The sequence below is a fragment of the Stegostoma tigrinum genome, chromosome 8, assembly GCF_030684315.1.
Source record: "Stegostoma tigrinum isolate sSteTig4 chromosome 8, sSteTig4.hap1, whole genome shotgun sequence".
Classification (NCBI taxonomy): domain Eukaryota; kingdom Metazoa; phylum Chordata; class Chondrichthyes; order Orectolobiformes; family Stegostomatidae; genus Stegostoma; species Stegostoma tigrinum.
The window spans coordinates 68,669,274-68,683,765 of record NC_081361.1 but is presented as its reverse complement, the minus strand read 5'-3'; the positions used below and the strand labels follow the sequence as shown (position 1 = coordinate 68,683,765).

The 14,492-nt window shown below is 42.3% G+C and overlaps 1 protein-coding gene across 1 annotated transcript in view; it reads left to right on the top strand.

The window, feature by feature from the left end:
• LOC132209865 (uncharacterized) overlaps nucleotides 1-14,492 on the top strand; it is a 125,157-nt gene that overhangs the window by 105,981 nt on the left and 4,684 nt on the right. Inside the window, exon 5 of the mRNA XM_059647689.1 lies at nucleotides 11,790-12,097. Within this exon, the coding sequence (XP_059503672.1) occupies nucleotides 11,790-12,097 (308 nt within the window). The remainder of the gene's footprint in view (nucleotides 1-11,789; nucleotides 12,098-14,492) is intronic.

The following is a 14,492-nucleotide window of genomic DNA, read 5'->3' as shown; positions in this document are numbered from 1 at the left end:
CTGTCTACCTGTCAGCGTACCTTAAGGAACTGGTGGACATGCACACCAAGATTCCTCTGATCCTTGGTGTTTCCCAGGTCCTATCACTCATCATGAATTACCTTACCTTGTTTGGTCCTGTCCAAGTGCATCACCTCACATTTATCTAGATTGAATTCCATTTATCACTGATCAGCCAATCTGTCCAACCCATCCATGACCTCCTGTAAAATAAGGCTATTCTCCTCATTATTTGCCACCACACCAATTTTCATATCATCGGCAAACTTACTAATCAACACTCCTACATTTGAGTTCAAATTACTCATGTAAAGCACAAGCATTAAGGGTCTGATGAAGGGTCTAGGCCCGAAACGTCAGCTTTTGTGCTCCTGAGATGCTGCTTGGCCTGCTGTGTTCATCCAGCCTCACATTTTATTATCTTGGATTCTCCAGCATCTGCAGTTCCCATTATCTCAGCATTAACGGTCTGATCACTGATCCCTGTGGAATCCCGCTGGACACCAGCTTGCAGTCACAAAAACATTCCTCAGCCATCACCATCTTCCTGCCACACAGCCAATTCTGGATTGATTTAGCAAATTGCCTTGGATCCCATGGGCTCTTACCTCTGCTATGTTTCCCATGTGGGACCTTATTCAGAGCCTTGCTTTATTCCAAGTAGACTACGTCAAATGCATCCGGTCACCTCCTCAAAATTCAATCAAGTTGATCCGGCATGACCTCCCCTGAACAAAGCCATGCTGGCTGATTTTGATTAATCCCTATCTCTCCAAATACGTCTGTCTCTCACAATTGCTTGCAATAGCTTCCCTACTAGTGAGGTTAGAGTGACTGGCCAGAAGGTTTCCTGGTTTATCCCTTGCACCCTTCTTGATGACAAGACTTAGCAATCACATATGTTTTCTGTGCATAGGTTGGACCCAAATGTGCAGTATTCCCTGTTGTGGGAACATTTCTGTTGCGTGGATAACAACAATGCAATCATGGGTTTTTTAAATCCAATGTTTATATTATGAGCTTAAAAATGACAGACCATTCAACAATGAAGGGCTCCACCTATCCTTGTCTTATTAAAGCTAAGTCCATTAGCTAATGTTTGTATCATATTTGATCTTCCTCTTAGATAACTAGATGCCAGATTCACTCTTTAGTGATTCAGCGTCTATCTACAGCCTCGGGACTTAACCACAACTATGTTATGCAATTGTTTGAGATAACAAGGTGTGGAGCTGGATGAACACAGCAGGCCAAGCAGCATCAGAAGGGCAGGAAAGCTGACGATTCTGGCCTACACCCTTCTTCAGAAATGGAAGGGTCTAGGTCTGAAACGTCAGCTTTCCTGCTCCTCTGATGCTGCTTGTCCTGCAGTGTTCATCCAGCACTACACCTTGTTATCTCAGATTCTCCAGCATCTGCAATTCCTGCTTTCTCTTAAGCAATTGTTTGTTGCTTTGTTTACTATGATAACATACATATGCTCTAATTCCCTCCTTTAATAGTCACTCGCCGCCATTGGTTTGTAGAACATGCAACATTAGATTCTGTTACAAGGCAATAAAAGATAGTGATTGACAACATGGTGGAAAATGTAATGCAGATAGTTGGCTATATCCGAGTGACCGATTAATATGAAGCAGCTTTAGTTATGCAACATAGTACAGTGGTGCACCACACTAATGCTTGAACTGTTGTACCATGGAAGTTCAGACCACATCCCAATTCCGGATCTCAGTAAAATGCTAGGAGCCAACACCCTGACAAAGTTTCTGGCACACAAATAAAGAACAAGAGAAAGGGTGGACCATTTCAGCCCACTTGCTTGAGGCTACAGCTCTTCATTGGTATTCATTGAGGCCTGAATTCATATGATACAAATAATTGTTTGTGTGACACAGGAACAACAGAGAGAAAAAGATTGGAGAAAATATTAGAAATATCTTGACTTGATGAAAAGTTGCTGCAATTTAAATGATTGCAGCAGCAAGCCTTTGCATAATCACATTTATAATCACATACTTACTGCGGAAGTTTAAAAATGACAACTCACACTCACAATCTCACACAAAAGGTGTCTGATACAGATGAAGCAAAAAACAACCTGTGCAATTGTAATTTAGAATTATTTCCATTTGTTTCATTACTGGCTTGTATCTTCTTTAATTAATTGAGGCTTCAGTTGAAGTGGAAAGCAGAAGACTCTTAGTGGGTTGTAAGACTTCTTACAGTTAAATTGCCAGGAGATCAACTCTCAGGAAATTATGAATTTGGAAGCAGCTTGGGTGAAAATCCTCCTCCTATTTTCAAGTTCTAGCTGTTTATTCTCTTGGCTACATAGTTGTCTTGCAGCTGTCTTGATAGCCTTTTAAATGGTCTTCCTGACTGAGAAAAGCTTCTGGTATTATATTTAAAGTAGGTTCCAAGCATAACTGATCATGTAATCCGTTACATGTCCGTTACTTTTCCAAACAGGGTGGTATCCTAAGTCTGGAATCAGCTTTGTGTTTTTTTTAATAAACTGAGTGTTTGAGGCTACTGCCCCTCAGTAATACCACTGAAAATGTGTGTTCCAGAATTTGCTGAGTCCCCTAGCCAAGCTGTTCTAATTCAGCTACAACACTGGTTTCTACCCAACAGTATGGAAAATTGCCCAGGTATTTCTTGCACACAATAAGCAGGACCAACCCAACCCAGACAATTACTGCCCAGCAATCTACTCTCAATCATTGGCAAAGTATTGGAAAGTGCCATCAACCGTGTAATCAAGTAGCTCTTGCTTCGCAATAACTGTTCACTGATGCTTGGTTTGATTTTCACCAGGGTCCGTTAGAGACTTCATTATGGCATTGATCCAAACATGGACAAAAGAGGTGAACTCCAGAAGTGGGGTGACAGTTGGCACCAGGACAGGCTTTTGACTGAGCGTGGCTTCAAGGAGTATTAGTGTAACTGGAGTGGATAGAAATCAGAGTGAAAACTCCTTGTTGGATGGAGTCACAGTTAATATAAATAGAGATGGCTGTTGGAGGTTAATTATCTCAGTCACCAGACATATCTGCAGGAGTTCCTTAGGGTTATGTTTTTGGCTCAATCAGCTACAGTTTCTACAGCTGCTTCAACAATGATCTACCCTCCATAATAAGGTTAGGAGTGCACACTTACGCTGATGACTGCAGAATGTTCAGCACCATTTGTGACTCCTCAGATGGTGAAGCAGTCTATATCCATTTGCAACAAGATGTGGACAACAATTAGGAAGTAACATTTGTGCCACATAAATGCTAGGCAGTGAGCATCTCCAACAAAATAGAATCTAGCCATTATCCCTTGATATTCAATGACATTACCATTGCTGAATGCCCCTACTATCAACATTCTTGGGGTTACTACTCATCAGAAATTGAATTGGACAAGCTATTTAAATACTGTGGCTACAAGAACAAGGCAGAGGCTGGAAGCAACTCACCTCCTGTCTCCTCAAGTCAGGAGTGTGATTGATCACTCCCCACTTGCCTGGATTCATGCAGCTCCAATAATACACAGGAAGGCCAACACCATCCAGGACAAAGCATCCATATTGATTGGTTCACCATTCACCATTTGCTCCTCTCACCACTGATGCACAGTGACAGGAATGTAAATCACGTACAGAATGCATTACAATAAGTCATAGAATCCCTACAGTGTGGGAACAGGTTCTTCAGCCTAACAGTGACCCTTACAGCATCGCACCCAGACCCATCACCCATAACCCACTTAATCTAGACATTCCTGAACACTATGGACAATTTAGCATGGCCAGTCCACCCAGCCTGCACATCTTTGGACTGTGGGAGGAAACCAGAGCACCCGGAGGGAACCCACGTAGACACAGGGAGAATGTACAAACTCCACACAGATAGTCACCTGAGGACAGAATTAAACCCAGGTCCCTGGCGCTGTGAAGCAGCGATGCTAACTGCTGAACCACTGTGTCGCCCCAAGTCATGAAGCCTCCTTCAACAGCACCCTCCAAACCTTCGTTCTATTCCACCACAAAGGACCAGAGCAACAGATGCCTAGGAACACCACCACCTGAAAATTCCCTTTCCAAGTCACACACTATCTTGACTTTGAATGGTATCACCATTCCTTCACAGTCACTGGTTCAAAAACCTGGAAATTCATCCTCCTCAACACGTTGGATGTTCCTACACTACAAGGACTGCAGAGGTTCATGAATGCAGCTCACCATCACCTTCTCCAGGATAATTAATGATGGGCAGTAATTGCTCATTTAACCATAGCATCCCAGTGCTATGAATGAATAAGAAAAATAAAGTTGTAATTATAACCCTCTTAACTGGATGGGCTAAACCGGCATTTCAGCATAAGATATTAGCCTGGACACGTTGAAGAATCAGCGGTGGTTGAAACCGCTGTTGAAAATGACCCACTTGGTCTCAGTGGCAAAAGGATTGCATATCACTCAGTCTCTAAGTGATGTGATTATGTTATAGATTTCACTGCGTCACACCCAAAAAATGGCCGGATAGGTACAATGGCTAAAAATGTAACAGTGTGATCCCCAGCACAGGCTCCCTCCCAAAATACTCACTTATGTGTTTTCTGGAAAAGGAACAAGGCATTCAACCACTCCCCTGAGGTTGGTTGTCGGTTTACATCCTTAAATGAGGGTGTCAGTCTCTGAGATAATTTACTTTGCAAGGTTTTACAGACAGAAGCTGGCTTTCCCAGGCCGTGGCATAGCTGGCTGCTGAACAGAGGTGAAGATAGTCTCAGGGAGAAATTAAATGTCTTGCCAGAAATACTATTGTGCTCACCTTCAGCTCCTGAAGCTCCCCAAGGCCATAAAAAGACCACTGGAATTGGATACCTTCACATTTGGTTATGGATCAAAACCGTTCTGCAGGATTCAAGCTCTCCCAGGATTGGATCTGCACCTCCAGATTGGCAATTGGACCTACCTATCCCTATGTCCTGCTCTTTGAGTGCTCCATACTACCGGACTTGAAGGCAAGCCCATTAATCTATTTAACTAAACTGGGAAACTTGCCTGTAGTGGAAGATGCACCAAATTAGACTTTCTTGTTTGTGACTCTCAGTGGGATCACCAGCCAAAGCTTTGGCAATGACCGCCATGGAGCTATGATCGAGTGTTGAGAGGCCCACAATTATTGTTAGTGGTGAACATGTCCATTAGTTAGTCGACCTTGAAGTGTGACTCCTATAATAAATCACTCAGTGGATAACATAAATGTTTTTAACTAAAACTCTGAGGGCTAAACAGCACCCCACTGCATTGTCCTCATAGATTTCTGACCCCTTCCTTTATGGTTTCGCAACACTGTTACTGATCTTCGGCAACTGCCTCCTTCACTGTCACAGGCCTTCACTCCCACCCTTTATCCAGCCCCTTCTCCCTTTTAACAATCACAGATCTCAGATCATTGCGCATCCCATGCCACAATCACAGATCCCTCAGTCCGTCACAGGGAGAAAGAGGTCAAGTGGCCCATCGTGGTTAGTCTAGCTCTTCAAATAAGCATCATTACCTAGTGCCTTTCTTCTGTTTTTCTCCCCCATACCCTAACTACTCCCTGTATTAAAGAAAATCTTTTCTCTCACATCTTCCTTGCCTGTTTTGAACATCACTTTAAAATCATGTCACAAATGAAAGAAGAGTGGGAAACACTTGTAAAGACATTCTGATCCGGACTTTACAGTTTACCAATTGTTACTTAAATTAAAGGAGGAATGCAAGTCAAACATTTCATACCTTGTTTATCTGGCAGTAATGATTCATGAACAGTTGCAAAACTCCAAAATTTGTACTGAGTTCATTGTTGTTTGGAATAGATAAGGAGGATATTAAAGAGGCAGTACAGACCAACAACCCTGCACTGGAGTGCCTTGAGTGCCAAGATCAATGTCACCCAGCATATAGTTTTTAAAAAAACTAGAAATATTGTATCAGTGATAATGGGAACTGCAGATGCTGGAGAATCCAAGATAACAAAGTGTGGAGTTGGATGAACACAGCATGCCAAGCAGCATCTCAGGAGCACAAAAGCTGACGTTTCGGGCCTAGACGTCAGCTTTTGTGCTCCTGAGATGCTGCTTAGCCTGCTGTGTTCATCCAGCTCCACACTTTGTTATCTTAGAAATATTAATTGACTGTTAGACTGCAACAGCATTATTTGAAAAATTGCAATCCTTCAGGACCCCAGCATGCACTTGGGTTGTTACCAATCATAGCTTACATTAATCTCTTTTAGAGGTTTTATGAAAACTAATCAAATCCATCTAATCAGAAACAAAATGACACTCAAGGCTGACATTTTTAAAATTCAAATGTGGGATGTGACTGTCGCTGGCTGGCCAACATCTATTGCCTGTCTCTAGTCGAGAAGGTGGTGGTGAACTGCCTTCTTGAACCATTGCAGCCCACTTGCTCTAGATTGACCCACAATTCCCTGAGGGATGGAATTCCAGGACTTTGACACTGAAAGAATAGCGATATATTTCTAAGTCAGGATGGTATGGGGGTAAATTTGCAGGTGGTTCACGGCATGTTTTTAAACAGTCAGAAATTCCTAATTAGCTGTCCCTGAAAACTGACACCACATTTAGATCAATCTAAGACTAGTTGAGGCAGACACACACTTCACTGCCCACAAAATACTTGGAGAACTCAAAGTTGTGACACCCAAATTCCTTATTTAGCCATGGGCACCTGCATGGGCCCATGCTATGCCTGCCTCTTTGTAGGGTATGTGGAACAATCCCTCTTCCAAAGCTACGCTGGCCCTATCCCCCACGTCTTCTTCTGTTACATTGATGACTGTTTCGGCGCCACCTTGTGTTCCCATGAGGAACTTGAACAGTTCATCCACTCTACTAACACCTTTCATCCCAACCTTAAGTTTACCGGGACCATCTCCAATACCTCTCTCTCCTTCCTGGACCTCTCTCTCTCCATGTCTGGCATCCACCTGGAAACCGATATCCATTTTAAACCTACCAACTTCCACAACTACCTAGAATGTTCCTCCTCTCACCCACTTTCCTGTAAAAAGGACATCCCCTATTCCCAATTCCTTTGCCTCCGCTGCATCTGCTCCCGTGATGAGGCATTCCACTCCCGAACATCCCAGATGTCCTCTTTTTTCAAGAAACGCAACTTCCCCTCCACAATGATCAAAAATGCCCTCGACTATGTCTCCTGCATTTCCCACAACTCATCCCTCATACTGCCTATCTGCAATAATAACCAAAACAGAATCCCACTCGTCCTCATGTACCACCCCACCTACCTCCAAGTTAACGCATCATCCTCCGACACTTCCGCCATCTACAACCTGACCCCACCACCCAAGACATTTTTCCCTTCCTACCCTTATCTGCCTTCCGGAGGGACCACTCTCTCCGTAACTCCCCTGTCCGCTCCACATTCCCCTCCAGCCCCATCACCCCCAGCACTTTTCTGTGCAACCGAAGCAAGTGTTAGGGGTGGCACAGTGGCTTAGTGGTTAGCACTGCAGCTTCACAGCACCAGGGACCCGGGTTCGATTCCACCCTCGGGTGACTGTCTGTGCGGAGTTTGCACATTCTCCCTGTGTCTGCGTGGGTTTCCTCTGGGTGCTCCGGTTTCCTCCCACAGTCCAAAGATGTGCAGTTTAGGTGAATTGGCCATGCTAAATTGCTTGTAGTGTTCAGGGGTGTGTGGGTTAAAGGGGGGGTTGGGTCTGGGTGGGATGCTCCAAGGGGTGGCGTGGACTTGTTGGGCTGAAGGGCCGTTTTCCACACCGTAAGGAATCTAATCTAATCTAATCTAATCTAATCAAAGTGCTACACCTGCTCCTATACCTTCCCCCCTCGCCCCCCTCATCTCAGGCCCTAAGAAGACTTTCCACATCAAACAGATGTTCACTTGCACATCTGTTAATGTGGTATACTGCATCTGCTGTTCCCATTGTGGCCTCCTCTACATCGGGGAAAACAAGCTGAGGCTTGGGGGCCACTATGCAGAATACCCATGCTTAGTTTGCAACGAACAACTACACCTCCCAGTCACCAACCATTTCAACTGCCCCTCCTACTCCTCGAATGACATGGCCATCCTGGGCCTTCTGCATTACCACAATGATGCCACCTGAAAGATGCAGGAACACCATCTCATATCTCACTTGGGAACACTGCAGCCCAAGGGTATCAATGTGGACTTCACAAGCTTCAAAATCTCCCCTCCCCAAAACACATCCCAAAACCAGCCCAGCTAGTCCCTCCCTCCCTAACCATTCCTCCCACCTCAGGTCCCACCCCCATCTCCTACCCATTCATCCCACCTCCTTGACCTGTCCATCCTCCCTGGACTGACCTATTCCCTCCCTAACTACACACCTACATTCACCTTCACTGGCTCTAACCCCACCTCTTTGACCTGTCTGTCTCCTCTCACCCTATCTTCTCCTTTATCCATCTTCTATCCGCCTCCCCCTGTCTTCCTATTTATTTCAGGATCCCCTTCCCTTCCCCCATTTCTGAAGAAGGGTCTCAACCTGAAACATCAAACTTTCTTGCCCCTCTGATGCTGCTTGGCCTGCTGTGTTCCTCCAGCTTCACACCATGTTATCAGAGATTCTCCAGCATTGGCAGTTCCTACTGTATTCCTTATTTAGCTGTCTGTTTGGAATTAACCCCTTAATTAAAAGCTGTTGTTGACACCTGATTTACTGATAGTGTGATAATGGTTAGTTTAATTGGATCTTTATAAGCGTATGTGTTTTTCTGTTCTAACAGAGTGGAGTTTCTCAAACCACCTCAGTTACCTTTAGAATAGACAGGTGCCCATTCCTTACTAGGTCCATGTTCTCTGTAAGAGGACAGTTCTGGCTAATGAAGCCCCCCATTATTTGTTGACCTCACAATCTGTGCTGATCATAACCTTATGCTGGATGGCTGGTTTGCAATGCAGAGTGATATCAACAATTTGTCACTTGAGGGGAAGCACTGGCATAGTGGTATTTTCACTGGACTATTAATCCGGAGACCCAGATTATGTTCAGGGTGGCATAGTGTCTCAGTGGTTCGCACTGCTGCCTCACAGTGCCAGGCGCCCAGGTTCAATTTCAGCCTCGGGTGACTGTCTGTTTGGAGTTTGCACATTCTCCCCATGACTGCGTGGGTTTTCTCTGGGTGCTCCAGTTTCCTCCCACAGTCCAAAGATATGCAGGGTAGATGGATTGGCCATGCTAAATTGCCTGTAGCGTTCAGCGATATTTAGGTTAGGTGGGTTAGACATGGAAAATGTGTCTGGGTGGGATTCTCTTCGGAGGGTTGGTGTGGACTTGTTGGGCCAAATGGCCTGTTTCCACATTGTGGGGTTTCTGTGACTGTGGGTTCAACTCCTGCATTGGCTGAGGTTACAATGAAGAACTCTCTTTTCCAACCTCTCCCCTCATCTGAAGCGTAGTGATTCTCACGTGGCGATTCTGTATTGAGATAGCAGCCATATGGTAGGACAATGGCAACTGTACCTTATAAAGTTTTATGAACAAATGTAATAAAAACAGCCCTTTAACATGACCACTTATTGTTTACTTATTTTTCAATTACAGTTTAGTTGAGATACTCCTTCTAACCAATCATATATTGGTGGCTGTTATTCATAATTTGGTTTGCCAGTGTTCTGGGATTATTAAATGTAAATGTGTGGCAGTGAAAGGTGACTTCTATCCCTTGCTAGATCAATAAAGTAATTGTGTTTGTAATAAGTTTTTAAGGATGGGACGATTTAGGTAGCTAAGTCCTAGTAATAAAATCGAGAACCATAGAAATGCATCTATCATAATCCTAACTATATTTCACTTGGTAAAGTAATTATTTTGTTTCATTATTTATTAATACTTATTGTCCAAAATTTAAAATTATTCTATAATATATTATAGAAATGTACTAATTATTTTACTGATACAAACTTGGGTTTATGAACATCATTCACCTATACTTTTAATGTATTATTACTGTTTATGCTGCCACTTATGAATGGACTTTTGTCAGTCAAATTTCAAGAAAATATATCAGCAAATAATATAGTAAATATGACAGCTGATTAACAACAGCGAACCCATAGCAAAAATGAACGCAAAATTAATTTTAAATTGCACACTGTCAATTAGATGAATATAATCAATCTACTGTGTTCTGATTTTCTGTTTATTCTGAAAAGCAATGTGCGAAGTTAAATTCACCAGAAACTGAAGGGCCTAGGCCCGAAACGTCAGCTTTTGTGCTCCTGAGATGCTGCTTGGCCTGCTGTGTTCATCCAGCTTCACACTTTGTTATCTTGGATTCTCCAGCATCTGCAGTTCCCAAAATCTCTGTCCCATAAACCAACCAGTTTGTAGTTTTAGCCTCACTAAAATGTCTCTTGAATATCGTACTAAAATAAGGAGCCAGTTAACACAAATTTACACACAAATCTCTCACAGCTGCCTAAAAAAGGTAATACAGCAAAAGGTGCAGCAATAATTTGATTGGTATGGATGGTTCATTACATCATGCTATGTAGCACAGTCAACCTAACTTTAAGAGACATGCTCATGATATCATCACTACATCTTAGCATGCAAACTGATATTATTCAAATGGAGAAAAACTGCCGAAAGCTATGGAATGGAGTGATTTGTGAGTTCTCATCTATAAATCATGAAAAGCTAGCATCGAACTTCAGTAGCTAAGAGGGAAGGTGAATGAAATGCTGGAAGGGAATAGCATACAAAAGTCAGGAAGTTTTGTTGAAACTATGAAAGGCACTAGTCAGATCACAGCTGGAATACTGTGAACAGGTTTGGTTTCTTATCTAAGGAAAGGTATTGGAGGCAGACCAAAGAAGATCCACTGAGTTGATACTAAGTATGGAGGAATTGTCTTATGAGAAAAGACTGAATAGAAAGGGTGAAAAAAGGAAAGAAATGTGGACGCTGGAAATCAGAATCAAAAACAGAAAATGCTGGAAATGCTCAACAGGTCTGGCAGCATCTGTGGAGAGAAAGCAGGATTAACATTTTTGGACGAGTGACCCTTCTTCAGAATCTGTTGAAATGCTGAGTTTTTCTAGCAATTTCTGTTTTTGAGTAGGTTGGATCTGTGCTCATTAGTCTATAGAATAATGAAAGATGGCCTTATTGAAACATGCAAGTTTCTTGGTGGATTTGATAAGGTAGATGCTGAAAGGTTGTTTCCCCTTGTGAGTGAGTGTGATATTGCTGTCACTTGAAAAGGTTGTTTTGTCCCGGGTTTTTTTTTGAGGATAAGTTATAAGGGCAAAGGTACAGAATTGGCTCCTAAAGATGGCTTAAGTAAAAAGTTTAGGAGGCCTGGAGTTTTATGTTTAACAGCCTGAATAGGTATGGCCAGCTCTCCCAGGCCAGGCCTTCTCATGTATGTTTTTTAACTTCAGCAGCAGAATCTGTCTGGGGTCTCAGAAGAGTTGGAAGCTTCAGTGAATGATTCCTAGCTGCTATTTCTCTGAAATCTCTCTTGATGTTTTTCCTCCTGAATTGGAGAGCTGCATATAAGAATCTATGACTGAATTTGCCTTTTTTTCAAGAGATATGTTTATGTGATGATACTGAAGGAGAACAGTTAATTCGTAATAGGTACTGTATCTATCATTCAGTTAAGTCTTCCAATAGTTAAGTGTTTAAATAAATTGTGTTTTGCTTAATGTCAAGTGGTTTGACTGGTTGCATCACACACACTTCACACCTACCTTTCTTTTATAGAATCCCTACGCTGTGGAAACAGGTCCTTCAGTCCAAGACGTCCACACTGACCCTTGGAGCATCCTATGCAGACCGATCCCCCCGTAACCCCGTAACCCACGCATCCCTGAACACTACGGGCAATTTAGCATGGCCAATCTACCTAACCTGCATATCTTTGGACTGTGGGAGGAAACTGGAGCACCCAGAGGAAACCCAAGCAGATACAGGGAGAATGCGCAAACTCCACACAGATCGTCACCCAAGGATGGAATTGAATCCGGGTCCCTGGCGCTGTGAGGCAGCAGTGCCGCGAAAAATAAGAAAAGGTTAGGGCCTGGACTACCTTCTTAAAATATTTTGAAGAGGTTTCGCCTGGTTCATAACAAGTGTATAGAGCCAGATGGCATAATCTCAGAATAAAAGTTTGTGTATTTAAACCAAGTGAGGATAAATTTCTTCTCTTAAAGAGTGGTGAAATATTTTATTGCAGTTGGCTGTTGAGGCTGCGTCATTATGTGTATTCAAGACTGAGGTAGACAAATTTTTTAATCGGTATGGGAATCACGGGTTTTGGAGGACAGGCTAGAAAGTGAGGTTGAGGAATTACCAGATCAGGTGTGATCTTGCTGAATGGCAGAGCATACTCGATGGGCTGAATGGTTTATTTCTGCTCCAGCATCTAATGGTATAATGATTCTAAAGGTATTATGATTTCATATCCCTTATCAACTTGGATTAATTGAAGCGTGACACTCTAACGGAAGCAAGCTCCCCTATTTTAAATTAATAACTTCACATTAGCACAGACACTGATGTGCCTGAGGCACATGATGATTTTGCAGAATGGTTAGCTGTAGTAATATCTGTTGAATTCTTCAATACACAGCCTTAATGCCTAGTTTCCTAAGTCATGGAAGATTTTGGTGGTCTTTCTGCAGGATCAGATCCTCTGGTTTTAAAGCTACACTGACAGATTTTTTAGAAAAGTGATTTTGTGACTTTTTCATTTTGACAAAATATTTCTGGTCTGTTTCTAAATTTTTGTGATTGCCCTAAGGGTTGGCATTTAAGGCAGACTGGTCAAGGGGAGGGCATGTCAAGAACTGTTTTTAGTCTTAGGCTTCTTCAGAACTCTATTTAATGCATATTCATATTAAATAATCTGAAAAAAAACAATATAAATCTGATTATCTAATACATCTAAAACAGCCTTCCGGTTACATTGTTATAAGGCATACATTTCTCTCTATCTATTTCTTACACACAGCCTTCCTAAGTAACTGCAGTCACACTGTGCTAGTTATACCCAGAGAGAAGGATGTTTGTGACATCATGACAAGGTTGTTGCAGGTCTTGAAGCCCTTGCAAAACATTATCTTCCATGGTTGAATACCTGGCAGAATATGTTATCTGTGAGATATAGATGGGAGGTTTGCAGAGGTTGAAGTGTAGGAAAGAATGTTAAGTATGTGCTGTGATTGATAGAGATTGTTGGTGGGTGAGTAATGAAGTGTATTTCTCAATGTGCAAAACTGGTGTACTTTTCGGTATATGATATTTGATTACAAATTTCCTTTGACACTTCTTTCAGGCCATCAAATTATTTGGCACATTGCTTCCAGCTCCTTGAGATTTGTATTTCGCCAGTGACTGCCATGGCTGTGTGGTCCCATAGACTTTGCAAAGTTTTCTGGAGAAGTCTGGGTCTCCTGTAGTTAGAGCAAACCTCTCCTCTATTGCAAAAATACCTCCAATGCAGCATTGGAAAATCTTGAAATGCATTTTCTGATGTTTTGTATTAATAATTAAGTGTTTTCTATGTCAAAATCACTTCTGGAATGAATTCCAGTGACTGCTCCAGCCACAATACTCCTCCCCTTGCTCACTACTTCAGGAAGTGGGTGAATTCTGAGGAGGGTTGGTTTGAAAGACTGCCAAGACTTTGGCCCAGTTTTATAAAATGCTATTGGACCCCTTAGCTCGCTTTCACACCACACCCATGCTATGTCATTATCTCAGACCACTTCTATGCCTTGCTAATCCTTTAATTGATTCTTAAAGCAGTAAATAAAAATTGAGATTTCAGCTCATACCTCTGAATGTTTTTGGTGTTTTTACACTTCAGCCAAAATGTTGTAGCTTGTTCAGCTACAATAATTGCCTTTTGGAAATAGCATCAATTGATTCTTGAAATTGCAAGAATGTTAAATTTCTAGGCTACACCAGATTGCCACTCAATAACTATGCTCCAGCAGGGGCTTTGTTTTTTTTTATTGACTACTGCAGGCCTTTTTTTTCATGATGAAAGAGTGAGAATTGAAAGAAGTTCGGATCAGGCTACAGATGCTATTCATTCTTCAAGAGTGTTTATAAATGTGGTCCATAAATTTGTGACTTCCACACTTGTAATTCATGCCATCCCCCTGTCCTGGCTGACAAAAATTAGATCCAATGGAAATTGGATATGGAACCTTACTATTCTATTTGGGACTCACCCATAATTTTTATAGACTTTGGTCTTCACAGATGCTGCCAGACCTGCTGAGCTTTTCCAGCCACTTCAGTTTTTGTTTCTGTACTTAGGCTTAGCCATCTTCCTCTAAGACAATGTGATTGTTTGATTTTAATTTATTTATTTTCCTCTCAAGGAACAGTTGCCTGATGACCAATCACATCTATTTATTGTTACCATCCATCATTTTCTATGATAACAGGATGGGT